This window comes from Mustela erminea, chromosome X, assembly GCF_009829155.1.
Source record: "Mustela erminea isolate mMusErm1 chromosome X, mMusErm1.Pri, whole genome shotgun sequence".
NCBI lineage: Eukaryota > Metazoa > Chordata > Mammalia > Carnivora > Mustelidae > Mustela > Mustela erminea.
In genome coordinates, this window is record NC_045635.1 from 117,350,171 (window position 1) to 117,370,247 (window position 20,077).

A 20,077-nucleotide genomic window follows, 5' to 3' on the forward strand; every position below is an offset into this window, starting at 1 on the left:
GTTACCTTGCTGTTCCACCGTGCGGTGCTCAATGGCGGTTTCACCATATCCTGTCAGCAGCATGGTGACATACATCTGTCAATTAAGAAGCTAAAGAAAAGCCTTATGATCCTTAATGCTGGGATTTTAGCTCAAAACTTAACCACACTGCTGAAAAGATAGCTGAGGAACAGATAGCTTAAAGTAACCTTTGAATTCAATGATCGAGGGAGCCCATTTTCGAAGCAACTAGAATTCTTAAAAATGTTGACATCATGACAGAACTCAGCTGGGGTGGGGCGGGGGAGCTGCCATACCAGCCTCTGCACTGGCAACTTCAGAGGTTGTGACCTGAAATGGTTCAGATGTGTTACAATACAACACGCCGTACCACTGAGTGTATTGAGTGTATTGCTTTATACCTGCTGACAGAAAAGCTCCGTATAAATTCCCTTTCTAACTTAACTGGAGAGAGCTCCCTGTGAGCTGGAGCCACATCTGACTCATCCCTGAATTCCCGAGACCTAGTATAGTAGCTAACTTATAGTGGACCCTCAGGCAAAGTGTGAACTGAATGGAACCTAACAGAAGGCTGCTTCTAAAATTGTTGAATGTAAATGGCTTAGCTTCGTTTTCACTACCCACTGCTGAGTTCTCCTTTGAAAGCAGCCGCCAAGGCCCACAGGAGGACAGCACGGGCAGCCTAGTCGCCACAGGTATTTCTGGCTTTGTGCACGAAGGATCCAAGATGCTAGCTGGATGAAGTCAAGGGGGAGACTCTTCCGCCTCTAGGTAGGGAGACATACTTCCCCCCGCTGGGGAGCCTGTCAGGTTTAAGGCTGACCCACTGTAAAAGAATTTTTTGCCTCCCTTTCAAAGGGAGGCCAATGCCTTAGCAAGGGATATTTAAACCAAGTAGAAGTCGCCCTGGACATCAGACTGCTGGTGATGAAGATGGTCTTTCTTCTTCATCTTTAAAGTGGCCTCTGCCTCTTTGATATGGCCCAGCAGGGCCTTGTGTAACCACAAGTGACATGGCATGTCTCCATTGGCCTTTATGCATTCATATGGACTGGTTTGCTCTTGCATTTTCTCATGGGGGGGGGGGGAGGGAGGCAGTGCTGCTGAGTGCCCACAACTTTCTGTCTCATCTGCAACTCTCAAAAATCCCACAGAGTCTGAAAAACTGTTCAGCCTTTCAGACATTGGATGTAAAGAGAGATGTTCATCAGTAGGCGGTTTGACACATGTTCTGGTTCTATGAGGGTAGGAAGAAATGAATGAATGATTGAATGAATGACGGTGACCATGGAAATCTCCCTGATTTGTTGTAGCACACCAGCATGCCAAGCTATAGCACAGACGCTAAACTCCTATCATGGACATAACCACCCATGGCAAAGAAATCTCATGCTGAACCTCATGCTTTCGACATGAGTTCGGAATCTCCTGTCTGCATGGCAAGAAAATGTTGTATGTCTTTGTCCGTGACTGCTCTGCAGCAACCCTCCATTTAGTTTCTGTCCAGGTCACCTCCAGCCAGTGTCTGATTTTGGTTCTAAAAGAAAGGGCCTCAGGAAGAGGCTAAGATGGTTTGTTTGAAGGTTTTGATGTTGGAGATTTTGGTACCATCTTTAGAGCAGGAAGCCAGGTGTGAGCCATTACTTAGCATGAGCTCCATTAACCCAAATAGGAAAAACGTTTCGGAGCACACTCCCAAACAAGGGGAACAGAAGAGCGCCCCAGAGATCCTTCCCACAAACTTGTCTATTACGACAAGGCACCAAGCCACTTCTTCCAGGGACATCTTTTTATTTGGCTTGATATAAATGGCCACTTGAGCCGTTCTGGGAAAAACCCATTATATCGGACCTGTTCTACCCCCGTTCAACTGATGTTAAAGTTTATGCAGGCAAGTAAATGCCACTTGCCCATCCTAAGACCAAACGCCAGGCTGGAGGGAGTTAGTCAGGGGTCTACTAGAAGGATTAGAGAGCAGGCTCATGTTACTGGGTGCAGTGCCACCCCCCAAGACATGCAGAAGCAGTGAGTGAAGGCCGTTCTGACCACCTAATCGTACGGGATCAGCTCTGCACACCCAACTCAGTGTGTCTTATACCACTGGTCATCTACTGCTCTCGCCTGGGGCTCATACTGCCTTATGGATCGTGAAGGTCCTCTTTCACACAGCTGGTCCCTAAAGATTTTCTCATTATATAACCATTTTAGTGCCCTACATCTACATGCTGCCAACCACGGGATTCTATCAAATCAACAGGCCACAAACAAAATCAGACAAGCCAGCTTTGAGGCTAAACTGGCTGGCAAATTTGATCAAATAGGTCAGGCAGATAAACCTGAGACTATTTCCTGAAAATATTGCATCGGACAGGCCATACAATCAGCTGGTGTCGAGAGGATAAAAACAAGGGTTCTGTCTGGCAAATGAGTTAGGTGTTGGCAGGGACTGGACATATTTAATTCACCTGTTGGTTAAAATTTGCCAGAAGTTCCCTCTTCCAAGCTAATCTACCCCTTTCACTTTAAAGACATTTTAGAAATGTTTAAAAGGTATCAGACAATTAGGCTGGCAGAGGGTAATAACTTCTCATTCCCACAAGAAATCTATAATTTAAGCAGCAAAAAGAAAAACACACTCATAAAACTATCTTAATTTTTACAAGTGTGTTCAGGAAGCTTAAGGATGCAGAAATTACATCCGTGGAATTCTCTTTGGTTCAAATATACTGCTGGACAGACAGGGCTAGAAGCAACACAGAGATTAAGCAGCACTATAATTAAAGGAAGGGGAAAGGTTTGAAAGAAGCAAATTGGGATTATCAACTGAAAAAAAAGTATCTGCAAACAACCCACAGGGAAATTTCTAAGGTTAAAGCTGGAATGTTGGTGTGGAAATTCCTGGTGTGAAAATTCTAGGCTAAAAAAAAAACAAACCCATTTTTTCCACTTAGAACTCCATATGGAGCATATAAAATGCTCCATATGGATCGCTACAGGTCACATAGAACACTATTAAGGAATCTACTTACCACCTGCATTGGATAACGAAGTTTTTACTATACTTTTTTATGCAGAAGAGGAAATTAAGTGATGAACCTGTAAGGAGGGGTTTAACATGCTGTAACTAACGCAAATCTCTAAACAAAATTTTTAGTCCACGGCAGATACTGAAGCCCCTTCCAAACATCAACTTACAATATAAACTTATTTCTTACCCTGGCACTTCTTCTTCTTACATTCTTTAATACTATCAGGAGAATCTCAGGGAAAAGGCTGATAAATATGAGAAGAACTATGGCCAACCATGTAGATACAGAAGACAGCATTTGAGCAAATACGAAATACATTCTCTGTTGTTTGAGAAAAGGCCTAGAGTGGAAAGAAAACACACAATGGAAAAGAAATTAGTTCCTGTCATAGGACACAGATGTGTCATTGAAACTATCTTTTGTATTTAAAGGACTCTTCTAATGACACACATCAATAGAAATAATTTTCTTTAAGAATATCCCGAAAGTACTGAACAGATTTCATTTACTAAATGTTTAGGGAAAAAAAGGAAAGATAATTAAAGGGGAAGAAGGACAGTAAAACACATCTCACTTGAAAACAACCAAGCAATCAACTTTAAAACTGGCAACGGGAGAATATGTATTTGCGTTAGAAAATACTGGAGCTTCAAAGACAGTCAAGAACAGTGGTTGATTTTTATGCTAATAAGCATTTTATTTCCTCAGCTGTTTTGTTAATATGAGAATGGACTGTGCTCTACATTCAGAAATTTAGAAGACATTTTATATGCCACACGCCCCCCCAAACTCTACATCAAGACAGATAGGGCCGTTGAGCTGCTCTCTCTACCATTCTTATCCTAAAATATACACTGGGTACCCAGTGTGTGCCAAGTAGGTTGGCAGAGGAGTTATGCTAATAGGACATTAAGTCTTGGAGTCCAGAAATCTAGGGCTCCTCGTTCTGATGTGGGATTTCATTCTAAGTCAACCACTCAACGGTTTGGCGGCCACAGACCAGCCCGGCCAGCCTCCCCGAGCCGCAGAGAGCCTAACTAGGTTCAATGTTGTTGGAAGCAGAGGGGGAGGAAGTGCGAAGTGACGGACTGGGGTTGGGCCGCACAACAGGCTCTCCTTGGATCAGGAGCTCTAGGCAGATAGCTGGTTGTCTCATTTATTAGATTACCTGTTGGGCTCACTGAAGATAAACTGGTTTCTCGTTTAAAAAAAATTGATGTTTGTGCACTCTTATATAACATAATAGAATTAAGCTTTTGGCTCTAGGTGTATGGAGACTGCAGTGTGGCACAGGAAGTGAGCAGAACGGTGAGATGGAGAATTCTAGCAGGCCTGGGCTAAAAAGGTTTTCCAGGGTCCCTACCACCGAAAAGAGAATTCTGCAGAACTCTACCCTCACTCTAATTATGAAGGGCACCCTGACTTACTTTCTAGGCAGTTAACTGACCATAATAAGGGTTCAGTAGACGACTAATAGTACTACTCCACAAAGTCTCATAATACTCTGTGATTAACAGCTCTAGATTTTTCTTTTCCTTTTTTTTTTTTTGTTTGTTTTCCCTGCCCTGTAGCTCTCAATTTTTCCATATACTGACACCTACGGTGTTTTACAGGGGGAAAAGGAAAAAACACAAGATAGTGTTCGTGGATTGGGTTTGGAGCTCAGAAATTATCATTCTCACTGCTGAACCCCAGAGGCGTGTGTCACAATGCCTCAGGGCTCAATGTGTCCAGAGATAGTAGCTGAAACCAGCATTTGGCTGAAGTCTCAGACCGTTTCTGGTCATATTTTGGTGGCTGTTCTGTAATTTCTTATTCATGTAGTAGCTCAACTCAGCTCTACTTAAGGATAGCACTACAGGCAACAAAATAAAAATAGATGTATTTCATTTTTAGTCAGTATCACTATTGACTAGAAACAGGTGTAACAATGTCCTAATCATTTGAAGCATTTATTTTAATCAATAAGGAATAGTCTGTGGTAAGAGAAACTAGTCTGCTAGAAACATTCTTGTGGAACTTTTGCAGGAGTTCAGATGCTGATTACACAGATTTATAGACAGAACTATAGTGCTCTGGGCAGAGTTACAACTATATACGACATTTGGTTAATCAACTTTGATTAACTTGCATATTATTAAAGAAAACAGAGACTTCTGTCAGCCTCACTGCTTCAGTAATTACCTCTGTAGGTGCCCAATACATGTGTGATTACACATTCTGGAACTGCTTAAGTGATGAGGCATTTCATATTTTTATTTCTGAAGGCTTATTTTAAAAGCTTTTCAAAACAGTAAGCATTTTTTCTAATTAGGTCTCAAGGGACAACAAACATGAATAACGTGGAATGTTTTGTATGTGTGTTGCTCAAACCAGTGAGAAAATAACACTCCCAGAATCTCACCCTATGGCTTCCCCTAGCCATGCTCTCTGCTGCTTGCTTCCTTGTTAGAACCCACTGATTCACGAAAACATCTATGATCTTTAAAAACAAAATATAAGCGGGGGCACCTGGGTGGCTCAGTGGGTTAAGGCCTCTGCCTTCGGCTCAGGTCATGGTCCCAGGGTCCTGGGATCGAGCCCCGCATCGGGCTCTCTGCTCAGCAGGGAGCCTGCTTCCCCCTCTCTCTCTGCCTGCCTCTCTGCCTACTTGTGATCTCTGTCTGTCAAATAAATAAATAAAATCTTTAAAAAACAAAACAAAACAAACAAACAAACAAACAAAAACAAAATACAGGCATCTGGGAATAAGAGAAGGAGATGACCATCTAACCTATTCTCATTCCTTTTAACTCTCCCAATCACAGCTCTGTGTCTCTCACCCTGTATCCTCATCTCCTGGAGGGAGGGGTACAGTCTATTCGCTGTCTATTATCTTGGTTTCCCAGAGTGCCTCACACTTGGCAGATTCTGGATAAACATCTGAACAAAGATGAACTCAATCAACTTTAAGGCCACACTGCAGAGTCTGCCTTTACCCCCACCCAAAACAGTAAGATGGGATTTTAAGATATAAGCCTCTGAATATTAAGTAGTATATATTCTTAACCTTGAGTACAAATATAGTGACGAGATTGACAGTGATATACCATGAAGAGAGAACGGAATCCAAATGGCTAATAGTGTATCTACCGCCATGGTCTCCTCTAGAAACTTCAGAGGATATTTCCACTGGAAACCCCATGGAAGGGCATGCTAGCACTGTACAGACAGAGGTTTACATACCTTCAAGTGGAAAGATCTGGACAGGGGCTACCAGAAAGGAGGGCTTTTGAATAACTCATGTAACTTGATATACTTGCATTTGAAATCTTACCTGAAATTAACTTCCAGCCCATTAATACTGAAGACCTGCCGTCTTGTACAATTAACACTCTCAAAGTTGAATGAATGTTTGCATAGACAATGTACACATACGGACATCTACTTTGTTATTTCACATACTATTCACACACGTACAGCTGCTTACCAAATAATTCCTCCCCAGAAGAATGAGAAAAATACATAGAAGGCTAAAGAGCCCCAAATCACAAAGTGATTTATCCATGTCCAGAAACGAGTATCCAAGGCGAGCTGAAAAGATACAACACAGGAGATTTCATGATGGGCACCAACTACACCAGGAGTAAACACATTATGCTACTGAGAACTGCATATCGTAGGGTACCTATGGGAGACCTCACTTGGGCCAGGCAACTAGAAGAGAGGGAAAGTAAAAGAAGAACAGAATTGAGACTTTTCAAAGGGCTAGGGTAAGAATGAGCTAGGTTCTGCCCCAAGGCCTGTAGTCCCAAAAGGACAGGCTTGGAGGTCTGGTCAAGCAAGCAGCAGGTAGGTGTGAGGCTGTGCTGCCTCACTGCTGAAGGAAGGGCAGGCATCCAGGTACTATAACAGGCTCGGCCTGGAGCCCCAAGTCCTTGGGTGGCAGTGGCCAGAAAGCGGATGATCAAAGGACAAGGCCTGGCTGGTGGAGGCAGGTATACTGAAGAGCAGCAGGAGAGGGAAGGGTTAGCTGGGAAGAACAGACGAACTACACAAAGGAGTGTCAACAGCTCAAACACAACAGATGGGGATTATTAAATGCAAAGGGCCCCACACGCCTGGCACCATGTAGCAACGAATCATGGGCCTGGCTATGTCTTGTGTCCTTCAACTGCAAAGCCCTTATCTAATCCATTAAATAAATAACATTCTCAGTTGCCTTAGATTTTAATCCCCCCATGTTTCTGCCCAGGCTGAGTGTTTCTTTAGACTGTGGTACCTGGGATTTTTTAAATGCAATCTAAAAATAAAAAGTATGGTCTGTTCTGCTTGTTTACAATTTCGGGGCCACGGGCATTTCATTTTTGAAGAGGAGGCAGTGTCTCCCTGTTTTTTTTTTTTTTGCTTGTTCTGACACCCTGGTCCTTGACTCCCCTGTTCTAACTTCTGTGTTCATAAACAGAATGCTGAGAACATTGTTAATGTAGACCAGGCCTGAATTCCCACCTCTGCACTGCTAGGGAGAAGGTCACGATAATACCCATCCAAAGATGAGAGAGTGAATGTGTTTTGAGGGACAGAGAAAGATGCTACAGTAAGGCCAACTTTAACCATGAAGGCCACTTGGGAGCCCTAGGACCGTATGCAAAACCAGGAGAAACAAAGGCGGGCAGCTTCTGTTTCAAATCGTGATCCTGTTGTTCTGATCACTTTCTATGTGCCAGACATCACTCTGAATGCTTTATGTGTATTCACTAATTGACTTCCCACCAAAAATCTAAGAGAGGAAGGTACTACTTTTATCTCCACATCACAGAAGAAGAAACGAGGGTACTGAGAAACGAAGTCACTTGCCCTAAAATAGCAGCTAGTAAGTGGCTAAATGGAGACGAATGGTAACATTTTCTTTTGCACCCTACAATATTACTGAAATAGTAGATGAAAAATGCAAACATATGTTAGTTCTATTTGGTATGAGAAATGAATCAGGAATAAAAACTTAGAGGGGGAAATGATTAGAGGCTCTTTGTCAAGCACACTTCTGGAATTCTAGTTTTGACCACTGGGCATTGTGGAATTCATTTACTCATTCTTGGATCCCACGTGAGGTGTTTATTACTGCAATTATCATCAAAAGAATTTGATTATGCTTTCAAGTATAAGAGAGTCCCAACTCATAAGTCTCAAGGGTAGAATTCAGCAAGGCTTCAGAGTGTATTACATGGCTACGAGCTAAGGCCAATGATTTATGTATGTTACCTGCTGTATGTTGTTATGCATTTCATCACTAATATGGGTAAGTTTCAGTGATAAATACATTATATAAAATTTCATCACCACTGAGCTCTTATGCACGCATATCTTGCTCATGGATACCTATTCAACTGTCTTAAGTACTCCCATTCCTTTAAGGCCTAGTGTTTGTAAACAGATCATCTTAAAAACTATTCAAGTATTTAACATGGAAACACACACACAGTGAGAGCCTGTTTATCTACTACTTTTACTGTCTTGAAGAAAAAAGGAACAGATTTTCAACATAACTATAGTGTACGGGTTTTTTAAAAACAGAAACAAAGAGGACAGACAATCTTCTGGAAAGAAATGGACCATGAACAGCATACACATGTCTAAATATCTAGTATCATACATATTCCAGTAAGTATTCAGACTTGAATAACAACTTGCAATACAAGTAAAGAGAAGACAAAAAAGAGAACAGAAAGAATCACAAAAATGGCGTGAAATATATTTGAATAAATAAAAATCTAACCTTCAGAGTTACAGTGAATACTAAGACTGTAAAAACAATGGTTCCAAAAGTCCAGTTTCCATATACCTGAAAAACAGTCAACAATTATATGCACCATGAATACACAAGCCTGAAAATTAAAAAAGGCAAATTTAATCTTGGCTGTAACCACTAAAGATTTGGGTATAAAATGTTTAGTGAAATAGCTGATCAAAAGATCAGTCCAAAATATTGGATTTTATTTATCGTGACCCTCAACTTTCTTGGATAGCTACAATGCACTTGCGGTTGGTAGGATTTACTTCCATTCCTCCATGTAGTAGCAAACAGGGAACACACTGGTGTAATAAAGGCAGAAAAAAACCCTGATTCCATAACAGTAATGTTCATCAAAACAAGTCATTTGAATGATTCATGTCTCTCAAGACTCTGATATGGGCTTCCTCAGTAATAAAGAACTAAAGCTCTCAAATGAGGACTAATCTGTAGACAAACGGACTCACATTTTAAAAACAGTCTAATTTTTTGGCGGTGACTATTAGAGCTGTCAGCATGTGCACATCAGAGAAAAGCAGAGAGCACGTACAAGTCTGTAACTGTGGCAATGAATGGCACACAGGCTTACCAAATGCTGTCAAGATCTGAATGCATAACATTAAAACAGAAAATGAGATGTAAAAAGTCTTTAAAAAATAATAAAAAATTAACAGAAGTGAAAAGAAGGATTTGATCAACTCATACACGATGTTACATTTCATCGCTGACAGTCCTTCTGCTCTGTCATTTTTGCTGCAGCAAACTCTTGTTAAGAAATCGTCAGCTCTTTATCATTTAGGTGCCAAATAAAAATAAAGTAAAACATGAAAGTCACAGGAGCAGCCACAAAGCTAAAGGGATCCAAGAAATCACAGAATCTAATCCCTTCTTGCCGACGGGCAAGGCTGACTTGGGAGGCGGAAGGGGCCTGCCTGCAGACTAAACAGGGTCCTCCCCTTGTCCGCTGCGATGTGCTCCTACTCTAAACCACAGCTGTGTTTCCTCCACAGTTACTCGGGGATTAATACTTTGAGATTTTTAAAGTAACCTCTATGTCCAGTGCCCAACGAGGGAGCGCGAATTCACAACCCGAGATCAAGAGTCACATGCTCTACTGACTGAGTCAACCAGGCATGCCCAGCGATTAATAATTTTAAGGGATTCATATTAAACTGACTTGTGTTAGTCCAAATCAGAAAGGTTTTGGACTGTAGTACCGAATTCTGAAGTATTCACATTCATCGGGCCTAGTACTTCTGTAGCAGACGTTAACTGTGTTGCTTCTGGACAGAGTTACTGTACTCAGTAAATCACTCTTGAAACTTAGCTTTGCTTCATGTTATAATGATAAAGAATGAGTAAGTATTAAACAGGAAGCCCAGAAATAGTGAAGAATGCAGTGGGTGAAGCGGCGGGCTCGAGTCTCTCCACGTGGCCGTGGCAAGACCTTGCCCCGACAGCGGTGCTCTCCCAGGACGCAGCCTGGGGAAACAGCATCCAACGGCACATGCTGACTTGGGCAGTTGCCTGCTAAGAAGGCACTGATAGGATGAGTGCAGTGTTTCTGGAAAACACTATGCTCCTATGTGGAAGGGAAGGAGGAAGAGAAGGGAATTCAATCCCTTTAACTATCAGGCAAACACTACAAAGATATGGTAGCTAAGCCCTTCAACTCCAAGCACGAAAGGCCATTATTAATAGGAAGTGAGTGGGGCCAGACTTCTAAAACAGGAAAAGTCTTGGGGCACCTGACTGGCTCAGTCAGTAGACCACGCGACTCTTGATCTTGGGGTACTCAATTCAAGCCCCACGTTGGAGGGTAGAGTTTACTTTAAAAAAAAAAAAAAAAAAGGAGGGGCGCCTGCTTGGCTCAGTGGGTTAAAGCCTCTGCCTTGGGTTCAACGTCATGATCCCCGGGGCCTGGGATCGAGCCCCACATCAGGCTCTCTGCTCAGTGGGCAGCCTGCTTCCCCCTCTCTCTCTGCCTGCCTCTCTGCCTACTTGTGATCTCTATCAAATAAATAAACAAAATCTTTAAAATAAAAAAAGGGCAAAGTATAGGGGTCTAAATTCTGAAGTCCTAAGAACTCTGTTCATCTATTAAAAATTACAGCCAAGCTAAGCTTCTAGAAGGTTTGCACATAAGCTCTCTAGTTAGCCATGCACACGGGAAGTGGTTTCTTACTTCAATACTTCTATTGTTCTAAAAAAGTTCTGAGAACTAAATACCGTACCTCAAGAAAAAGTTTACAAAATGATTACAGCGAGATTATGTGTATGATAAATCCAGTGCCTAGAGAGAAAGAACAAGTCATGCTTACAATACCAGGATGTAATGAAGTATTTTTTTTTACCTTTGCATTTTCTTCCAGGGATGAAGTCTGAAAAAGAAAGTAAGTCCCAAAGAAGAACACTGTCCCTTCAAATGCAGCTAGAAACGTCCAGTATAAGAAGGGTCCCAGCTGTAGCATGGCATTGCCAGAAATTTTCCTATTGAGAAATGGGAAAAGAAACCACAGGTTAATGAATCTCCATAGGCTGTCTATTTAAAGACGCGGTGAAATGCCCAAAGTGCACACAGGTGTGACCCTGTTATAATGAAGCGAGGCGTCCCCGAGGACTGGAGGGCCATCCCCAGCCACACGTTCGTCTCCGTGCAATTGCCTCGGAAGTAAGGCATCGAGTAAGCAGTCAAAGCACTAAGTTTAAAATCCTGGCCACCGACAACAATAGTATCATCAAAAACCATCAGCTCCTACTTACTGAGTACTTCTTATATGTCAGTAAGCTGGCCTGAGAGTTTTATTTATATTGTCCATTTCTACCCACATAAAAACCAATGGGACTTTGTCAGTCCCATTGATAAATAATGAGCCCCCCAAAACTTATCATAACGGTTCCCAGACTATGGTGCACACTGGAATCACTTGGGGATCTTTAAAAACACGGATGCCTGACTCCCACCCTCCTTCTGATTTAACCAGCATGAGGTGTAAGCAGGGCACTGGGGTTGTTCTGGAAGCTCCCCAGTGACTCTAACGTGCGGTAAGCTTCACTGTAGGAGCATGCCTGAGTTCAATCCGTTAGTGAGGGGATGCACCAGCGCACGCCATAGATGGACCCGACCTACCATGGCCTTTCCAACTACAATCTGCTAAGGTAGTTCTTTTTTTTTTTTTTTAAGATTTTACTTATTTATTTGACAGAGAGAGATCACAAGTAGGCAGAGAGACAGGCAGAGAGAGAGAGAGGAGGAAGCAGGCTCCCTGCCGAGCAGAGAGCCCGATGCGGGACTCGATCCCAGGACCCTGAGATCATGACCTGAGCTGAAGGCAGCGGCTTAATCCACTGAGCCACCCAGGTGCCCCAGCTAAGGTAGTTCTTTTAATCAAGATTTCTTCCTGGGAATATAACCTTTTTTTAGGTCTCAGGGTACCCTTTATAGTTTTTCAACAGAGTCAAATAATGTTTCAAGCTGGATAGTCATGTTTTCATAAATAGTAGGTGGGTCCAAACTTCAAAATCTGTGAAAATAACACAATCTTCTTGGCACAAGTCAGAGCATTGAATATGGCGACTTCATTCGAATGGAGCAGAGCTGCAGAAAGAAGATGGGTTTGTGCTAGGAATTCTTTGGGCTTCTATTTCAAATTGCTCTTTTTTTTTTTTTTTAAAGAAAGTGTGGCGGGGGCAAGGGGGGGAGAGACAGAGAAAGAGAGAGAATCCTTTTTATTTTTTTAAAGATTTTATTTATTTATTTGACAGAGAAAGAGATTACAAGTAGGCGAGGGGGGGCGGGAAGCAGGCTCCCACCGAGCAGAGAGCCCAGTGCAGGGCTCGATCCCAGGACCCTGAGATCATGACCTGAGCCGAAGGCAGAGGTTTAACCCACTGAGCCACCCAGGCGCCCCAAGAGAGAGAATCTTAAACAGGTTCGTCAGCCGCTTAACTGACTGAGCCAGACAGGCGCCCCTCAAGTTGCTCTTAACATTGATGGGAAGATAGGCCAGCACTCGTACGGCACACCGTTGCCAATACTATACAGGACGTCTGTCTCTTGGCTTGACTGTATAAGAAACACCTTTATAACATCAATGTAAGTGATTCTTGTTCACTTGGTATTGAGCACTGTGGGGGCTTCTGAAAACATGGCCATTATGTAACTTTTACCTACTCGGATCTCCAGGAGCAGGAAGGAATTTGAAATTCAGGGAACGCATAATGCAACGTGCTGTTTGCCCTAGAAAAACTGCGGAAAGAAAGAGGTGCCTGCTTCTCAGAAACAAGCACTCCCCCACACGGTAAGGCACCAGCTTGAGACAGCTGGGAGCCATAGGGAAAGCACCTTCCCGAAGATTCTTTTTTTCTCTTTTTAAAAGATTTTATTTATTTATTTAACAGAGGGAGAGAGAGATCACAAGCAGGCAGAGAGGGGAAGCAGGCTCCCCGCCGAGCAGAGAGCCCGATGTGGGGCTCGATCCCAGGACCCTGAGATCACGACCCGAGCTGAAGGCAGAGGCTTTTTAACCCACTGAGCCACCCAGGCGCCCCTTCCCAAAGATTCTTGCAGTGAGAGCCCAGCAGCCACCGGCCCGTAAGGCTTTTGCGAGTCACTGAATTTGGGCCGAGGCAGGCGTGGATCCTGTCCTTCTAGACTGTCTCTGGGCGCTACCTTCCACCCGTGGGAAGAAGGGCAGGGGGTCATGGTATGTTGGGTGATATGCGAGGCTTCCTAGCCGCACTCAAACGAATGACAAAGCTGTTGGAAACTCGAGAGTATGAGAGTCTCCACAAAGGAGAACATGAGAGAAAAGGAAGACTTGGGGACAGTCACCCCGCCACACAGGCCTGTGCGCATCCCTAAGATGGGAAGTGGCAGGTGTATGGGAGCCTTTCTTTCACCTTTTAAAGCTGTAGCAGAAACAGACTATGCCTCTTCCCTCTATAGAGGAATGACAGTTTACTATTTAAATTTCTCTTAAAAGCACGAAAATATCCGAATAGATCGTTTCAGTATTTGGGAAGCGCCCAAGTCACTACGTCCCCTTCAGGTGAAATCCGTAGTATGCTGCACGATGCCAGCCGTCATACTGAGTGCTACGGCTGCAGAGAGAGCCACACAGGATGACCAGGGCTTCATGTTTCCAGAGGAATAATTGTAGCTGAGATTGTGTCTCCAAGGCGGAGTAAGTATACCCTCTCCAGAAAATTCACTGAATCATCTGTGGCCTATACCCATGGTTCGCTAACTCAGACTTCACGGACACCCTTAAGATAATTGGTACTCCACAGCTTTCTTCAGGTTTTCAACAGTCTCGATGTATGAGAGCCCTCAGCCCAGCCCAGAAGTTACGTGGAGGAGGTCGTTAGAGTAAGAACAGTGCCCATCGAACCGAAAACTCTAGGCTAGGGTCTGTTTTAAATTGTTTTACATGTAGTCACTCATTTAATCCTCACAGGAACACCAGGATTGGCAGCTACTGTTATCCATGTTTTACTGAGGGTGAAACTGACACCTGTGACAATGTCTGGAGACAAAACACTGCTGCTCCGGGTTTGAAAACAGCCAGGCAGCTAAAGCACATGGTGCTAGTCATCAGGGGAACTCAATTCTGATCTTGATCTGGCCTCTAGTTACACCGTGTGTCCTTAGGTCAGTCATTTCTGGGCCCTGGTTCCTCATTAAAAAAAAAAAAAAAAAGAGAGTGCATGGGAGCTGATGTGCTGTGAGATTTCCCCCATGGCTTCTGTGATTCCCCTCCAGATCTAGCTATCCCCTTGCCACAAGTGCAGGGAAAAGCAGAACATGCTAATGCCAGAAGAGTGCAATCGGCAAACTCCAGGTTGGTGTAAATGCCGCAAGATGAATGACCCAGTTTTGTCAACAAAAACCGTGCCAGGTTAACCTACAGGTTAAAGCAGACTCAAGAGGCATATTAACTAAGTACAACATATGGACCTTACCTTCTGATGCAAACAAGCATGTTATAAAAAGAAATGAGTCAACTTGGGGGCATCTGGGTGGCTCAGCAGGTTGGGTGCCTGCCTTCAGCTCAGGTCATGATCTCTGGGTCCTGGGATCGAGTCCCACATCAGGCTCTTTGCTCTGCAGGGAGCCTGCTTCCCTCTCCCTTTGCCCCTCCCCAACACTCGTGCTCTCTCTCCCAAATGAATAAATAAAAAAATCTTTTTTTTTTTAAAATTTTTTTATTTATTTTTTATTTATTTTTTATTTTTATTTTTTTTTAAATATTTTATTTATTTATTTGACAGACAGAGATCACAAGTAGGCAGAGAGGCAGGCAGAGAGAGAGAGGAGGAAGCAGGCTCCCCGCCGAGCAGAGAGCCCGATGCGGGGCTCGATCCCAGGACCCTAGGATCATGACCTGAGCCGAAGGCAGAGGCCTCAACCCACTGAGCCACCCAGGCGCCCCGATAAAAAAATCTTAAAGGAAAAAAAAAAAAAATGAGTCCACTGGAGGAATCTGAACCTGACTGGATGTACAATATTACGGGCTTGTTGAAGTTTTAGGTACAATAAGGTACTGTTCTTATTTTTAGGTCATTATCTTTAAGAGATACTTACTGAAATAACTATTTTATATAATGTTTGTATTTATTAAAAAAGAAATCTGTAATAGAGCAAACAGGATTATTCATGAACTAGGACAGACCCTGAACCGATCATTTTTTGCTGAGTAGTGAGGATAGGGAAGTTCCCTCTATTAATAGTATTTTTGCTACTGCTGTGCATGTTTGAAATTTTCAATCTTTACATCTTTAAAATAATGACAAATTTTATAAAGCCGGTTAAGCCTAACAATGACTAAATATAGGTTTTATGAGTTACACTGGTTAAAGAAAACCTTTAAATTTGTATACTTTCACTTCATACAAATAAACCACCCAAGTCTCTATTGCATTTGCTATCCACTATTAGGCAACGCTTATCATCTGCTATAAATTACCATCTTCATCCTTAGGAACAGACTTAACTTATAAAAATCCAATTAAATCATACGTTAAACAACTGGCCAAGTACCCCATCCACAGACAAAAGCATCCATTTATAACTGACACAAAATGGATATAAGGGCTTGATGAGTTAATTATTTTCTTCAGCAATACAGTTTTATTTATTTTTTGAAAAAGATTTTGTTTATTTGACAGAGAGATACAGCAAGAGAGAGAGAGAGAGAACACAAGCAGGGGGTGCTGGAGAGGGAGAAGCAGGCTCCCCCACTGAGCAGGGAGATGGGATCGTGACCTGAGCCGAAGGCAAACACTTAACGACTAAGCCACCCAGGAGCCCCAGCAATGCAGCTCTAGAATGGCACTGACAAAGCAGAGGAGGCTATGCTTCTGGGGCAGCTGAAGTCTCAGAGCATCTGGGTGGCTCAGTTGATTAAGCAACAAATTTTTGGTTTGGGCTCAGGTCGTGATCTTGGGGTCATGAGATCGAGCCCCAAATTGGGCTCCATGCTGAGTCTGCTTCGGATTCTCTCCCTCTGCCCCTGCCCTCACTCGTGTGCGCGTACTCTCTAAAATACATAAAATCTTAAAAAAAGAGAAAGTCTAAAATCATAAGAGACTCTTAATCTCCCAAAACAAACTGAGGGTTGCCGGGGGGAGGAGGGTAGGGAGAGTGTGGTGGGGTTATGGATACTGGGGAGGGTATGTGCTTTGGTGAGTGCTGTGAAGTGTGTAAACCTGGTGAGTCACAGACCTATACCCCTGGGGCTAATAATATATTATATGTTAATAAAAAATTTAAAAAAAAAAAGAGAAAGTCTAACATAATATAAGTTCAACCCATTATAGGTAGGAATCAACACAATAAATCTGTGTGTGTGGCCTTTTGGGGGGGGGTAGTTAAAATAGTGTGTCTTCCAGGCACCTGGGTGGCTCAGATGGTTTAGTTTCTGCCTTCAGCTCAGGTCATGGTATTGGGGTCCTGGGATCGAGTCCCACATCAGGGCTCCCTGCTGAGCAGGGAGCTTGCATCTCCCTCTGCCTCTCTCTGTCTCTCATGAATAAATAAGACCTTTAAAAAAATAGCATATCTTCCTATGAGACTTGAGAACTCTATGCCAATGTAGATTCTCGTTTTAGGAATTAGTGACTTTGAACTAGAAGGTTCACACGCATTCATGGACAGGTCCTACATCTAGGACATACACCATTTTCCTATTGAATGGTATGGTTTAAGTAGCTAAAAATTCAGAACAGAACCATGTAATCAAATCAGGTGGGCGACTGTGTCCTTCCTACCCACGAACGAAATGAAACCCAGGATTTGGAAAGTCTGAAATGGTTTTTAACCACATGTGCTACTTACATATACAATCGGGGATCTGAGGTCAGAGTGTCAATGTTGATGTGCTGTTCCAGTAAACTGTAGGCCAGGATGGGTAAGGATGTAAAGCAGATGTTGTACATCGTAAGGTAAGCGGCATCATACAGTGGCTGAAAAGACAAACAACAGAAGAACAAATTTTTGTGTTTGGAAAAATCACAAGCTGAAACAAGACCGTTCCCTTTCACATTTGTTGTCATAGCAAAAGAAGTCTATAAATGAGGTCACTCTCACTGGTAACTACAGAAATTAACATATTGTGATGTATTGTATTAATATAGCCTCCCTTTCCAAAGAATTTTATTCAGAATGTACACATGTTATTTCTAACAAATACTAACGCATTTTCAAAAGACTTTTCGATGAACAAAGACCAATTAAATATAAGCCTGGAACCCTCCAGGAACACTACACGTAGGCAGTGGCTTGTCTGTGTCATAGTGGCTTTGTTGTTAATATCTTACATAGTTTTAAGTATCACTATCACCTTCTCGAGGTTCTATTCATGATCTTGAATGTGGCTGTTTACTAAGGATTAAATAAATGTCTTTGCACAAAGCTAAAAATATGTACACGTATTTTTATATGTTCTCCTATCGAACACGAACATTTTCATTGAACATCATCATCAAACAAGGCTATTCTGTCACATGACAGATCAAGATGAAAACATGATCCCTCCATAATCACGCTGAACACAGAATAGGAATATTGTCGAAATCTCATTAACCAATATTCCTATTCTGGCAATTAGGGGTGACTGCTGTTTCTTGACAAATGACAGTGGTAGCCTCCTAGTTTTCAAGTCTCCTGGTAAGACACACTGAAATGCTTAGTCATAAAATCACCCCCTCACTTACTGACAGCACCCAAAATAGAGCAAGCCCCCTCATCTTAAACTTTTTCCCAAATGACCTAATTCAAGCCCAAATTTTTTTTTTTTTTTAAGGATTTTATTTTTAAGTAATCTCTATACTCAACACGGGGTCCGAACTCACAACCTCGAGATTAAGAGTTGCATACTCTACTGATGTACCAGTTAGGTGTTCCAAGCCCAGATCCAAGGTTTCTCTAATACTCTCTTCCCGAGAGCCTCCACTGTTCTGTTAGTTTCATTAATCTGTTCTGGTTTTTTATTTGTTTGCTTGTTTGTTTCTGTATCATTTATTTCTGGTATAATTTTTATTATTTCCCTCCTTTTGCCATCTTCAGGCTTTCTTTGCTGTTCCTTTCCCAACTCCTTTAGGTATACAGTTAGGTTGTGTATTTGAGACTTTCCTTGCTTCTTGAGGTGGGCCTGTATGGCAATATACTTCCCTGTTAATGATGGCCTTTGCTGCATCCCAAAGGCTTTGCTTCCCTGTATTTTTTTAAATTTCTTTTTAAATTTCCTGGTTGACCCATTCATTCTTTAATGGGATGTTCTTTAACCTCCATGTATTTGTGGTCCTTCCAAATATTTTCTTGCGGTTGACTTCAAGTTTCATAGCATTGTGGTCTGAAAATATGCACGGTATGATCTCAATCTTTTTGTACTTACTGAGGCCTGTTTTGTGACCCAGTATGTGATTTATTCTGGAGAATGTTCCATGTGCGCTGGAAAAGGCTGTGTATTCTGTGGCTTTAGGATAAAATGTTCTGCATATCTGTTAAGCCCACCTGGTCGAGGATGCCATTCAAAGCCATTGCTTCCTTGTTGATCTTCTGCTTAGCTGATCTGTCCATTGCTCTGAGTTGGGTGTTTAAGTCCTCTACTATTATTACTGGCAGTGAGTTTCTTTATGTTTGTTATTAATTGATTTATATATCTGGGTGTTCCAAAGTTGGGGGCATATTTACAATTGTTAGATCTTCTTGATGGATAGACCCTTTAATTCTGATATAATGCCCTTTTCCATCTCTTGTTACAGTCTTTGTTTTAAAATCTAGTTTGTAAAAAATAAAATAAAATAAAAAAATAAAATCTAGTTTGTCTGGGGCACCTGGGTGGTGCAGTTGGTTAAGTGTCCGACTCTTGGTTTCGGCTTGGGTTGTGATCTCAGGGTCGTGAGACTGAGCCCTGTGCTGGGCGCAGTGATCAGCAGAGTCCACTTGGGACTTTCTTTCCTCTGCCCCTCCCCGCCATGCTCTCTCATTTGCTAAGATAAATAACTAAAATCTTAAAAAAAAAATCTAGTTTATCTGATATAACTATGGCTACTCTTGCTGTCTTTTGATGTCCATTAGCATGACATCCCTCCACTTGGCCCCCCCCCCTTTTTTGAGAGTGTGTGCAAATGGGGGAGGGGGGGTTGGGGCATAAGGAGAGGGAGAATCTTTTCTCTTTTTCTTCTTCTTCTTCTTCTTCTTCTTTTTTTTTTTTTTTTTGAGAAAATCTTAAGCTGGCTCCATGCCCAGTGCGGAGCTAGACATGGGGCTTGATCTCATGACCCTGAAATCAGGACGCTTAACCAACTGAGGCACCCAGATGCCCGAATCCCTCTGCTTTCAATCTGTGGGTGTCTTTAGATCTAAAATGAGTCTCTGGTAGGCAGAACATAGATGGATCTCTTTATCCATTCCGATACCCTGTGTTCTGATTGTATCATTTAGTCCATTTACCTTCAAAGAGATCAGTTCAGTGCCATTGTGTTAGCTGTGGAGGTGGTGCTTCTGGTGATTCTCTGCTCCTTTCTAGTCTTTGATGATTTTGGTCTTTTATTTTTTTTCCTCCACTCAATGAATCACCCTTAAAATTTCTTACACTAAATTTTGTGATTTAGTGGTCACAAACTCCTTTAGTTTTTGTTTGTCTGGGAAATAATTTCTCTCTCCTTCTATTCTGAATGACAGGCTTGCTGGATAAAGAATTCTTGGCTGCATATTTTTCCCCATTCAGCATGTTGAATATATCCTGCCACTCCTTTCTGGCCTGTCAAGTTT

At 42.4% G+C, this 20,077-nt stretch overlaps 1 protein-coding gene across 9 annotated transcripts in view; it reads right to left on the reverse strand.

Annotated features, from left to right (window-relative positions):
• The window catches only part of ATP11C (ATPase phospholipid transporting 11C), a 180,653-nt gene that overhangs the window by 6,879 nt on the left and 153,697 nt on the right, over positions 1–20,077 (reverse strand). For 6 of the 9 annotated variants that reach the window (XM_032329562.1, XM_032329565.1, XM_032329561.1 and 3 more), the window contains exons 24-28: positions 17,138–17,265; positions 11,154–11,289; positions 8,785–8,850; positions 6,499–6,602; positions 3,216–3,369 (exon numbers count right to left, since the gene is read on the reverse strand). In XM_032329562.1, the coding sequence (XP_032185453.1) occupies positions 3,216–3,369; positions 6,499–6,602; positions 8,785–8,850; positions 11,154–11,289; positions 17,138–17,265 (588 nt within the window). Of the gene's footprint in view, positions 1–3,029; positions 3,097–3,215; positions 3,370–6,498; positions 6,603–8,784; positions 8,851–11,153; positions 11,290–17,137; positions 17,266–20,077 lie in introns of all 9 variants that reach the window. The other 3 variants (XM_032329567.1, XM_032329568.1, XM_032329569.1) reach the window with 1 other exon arrangement.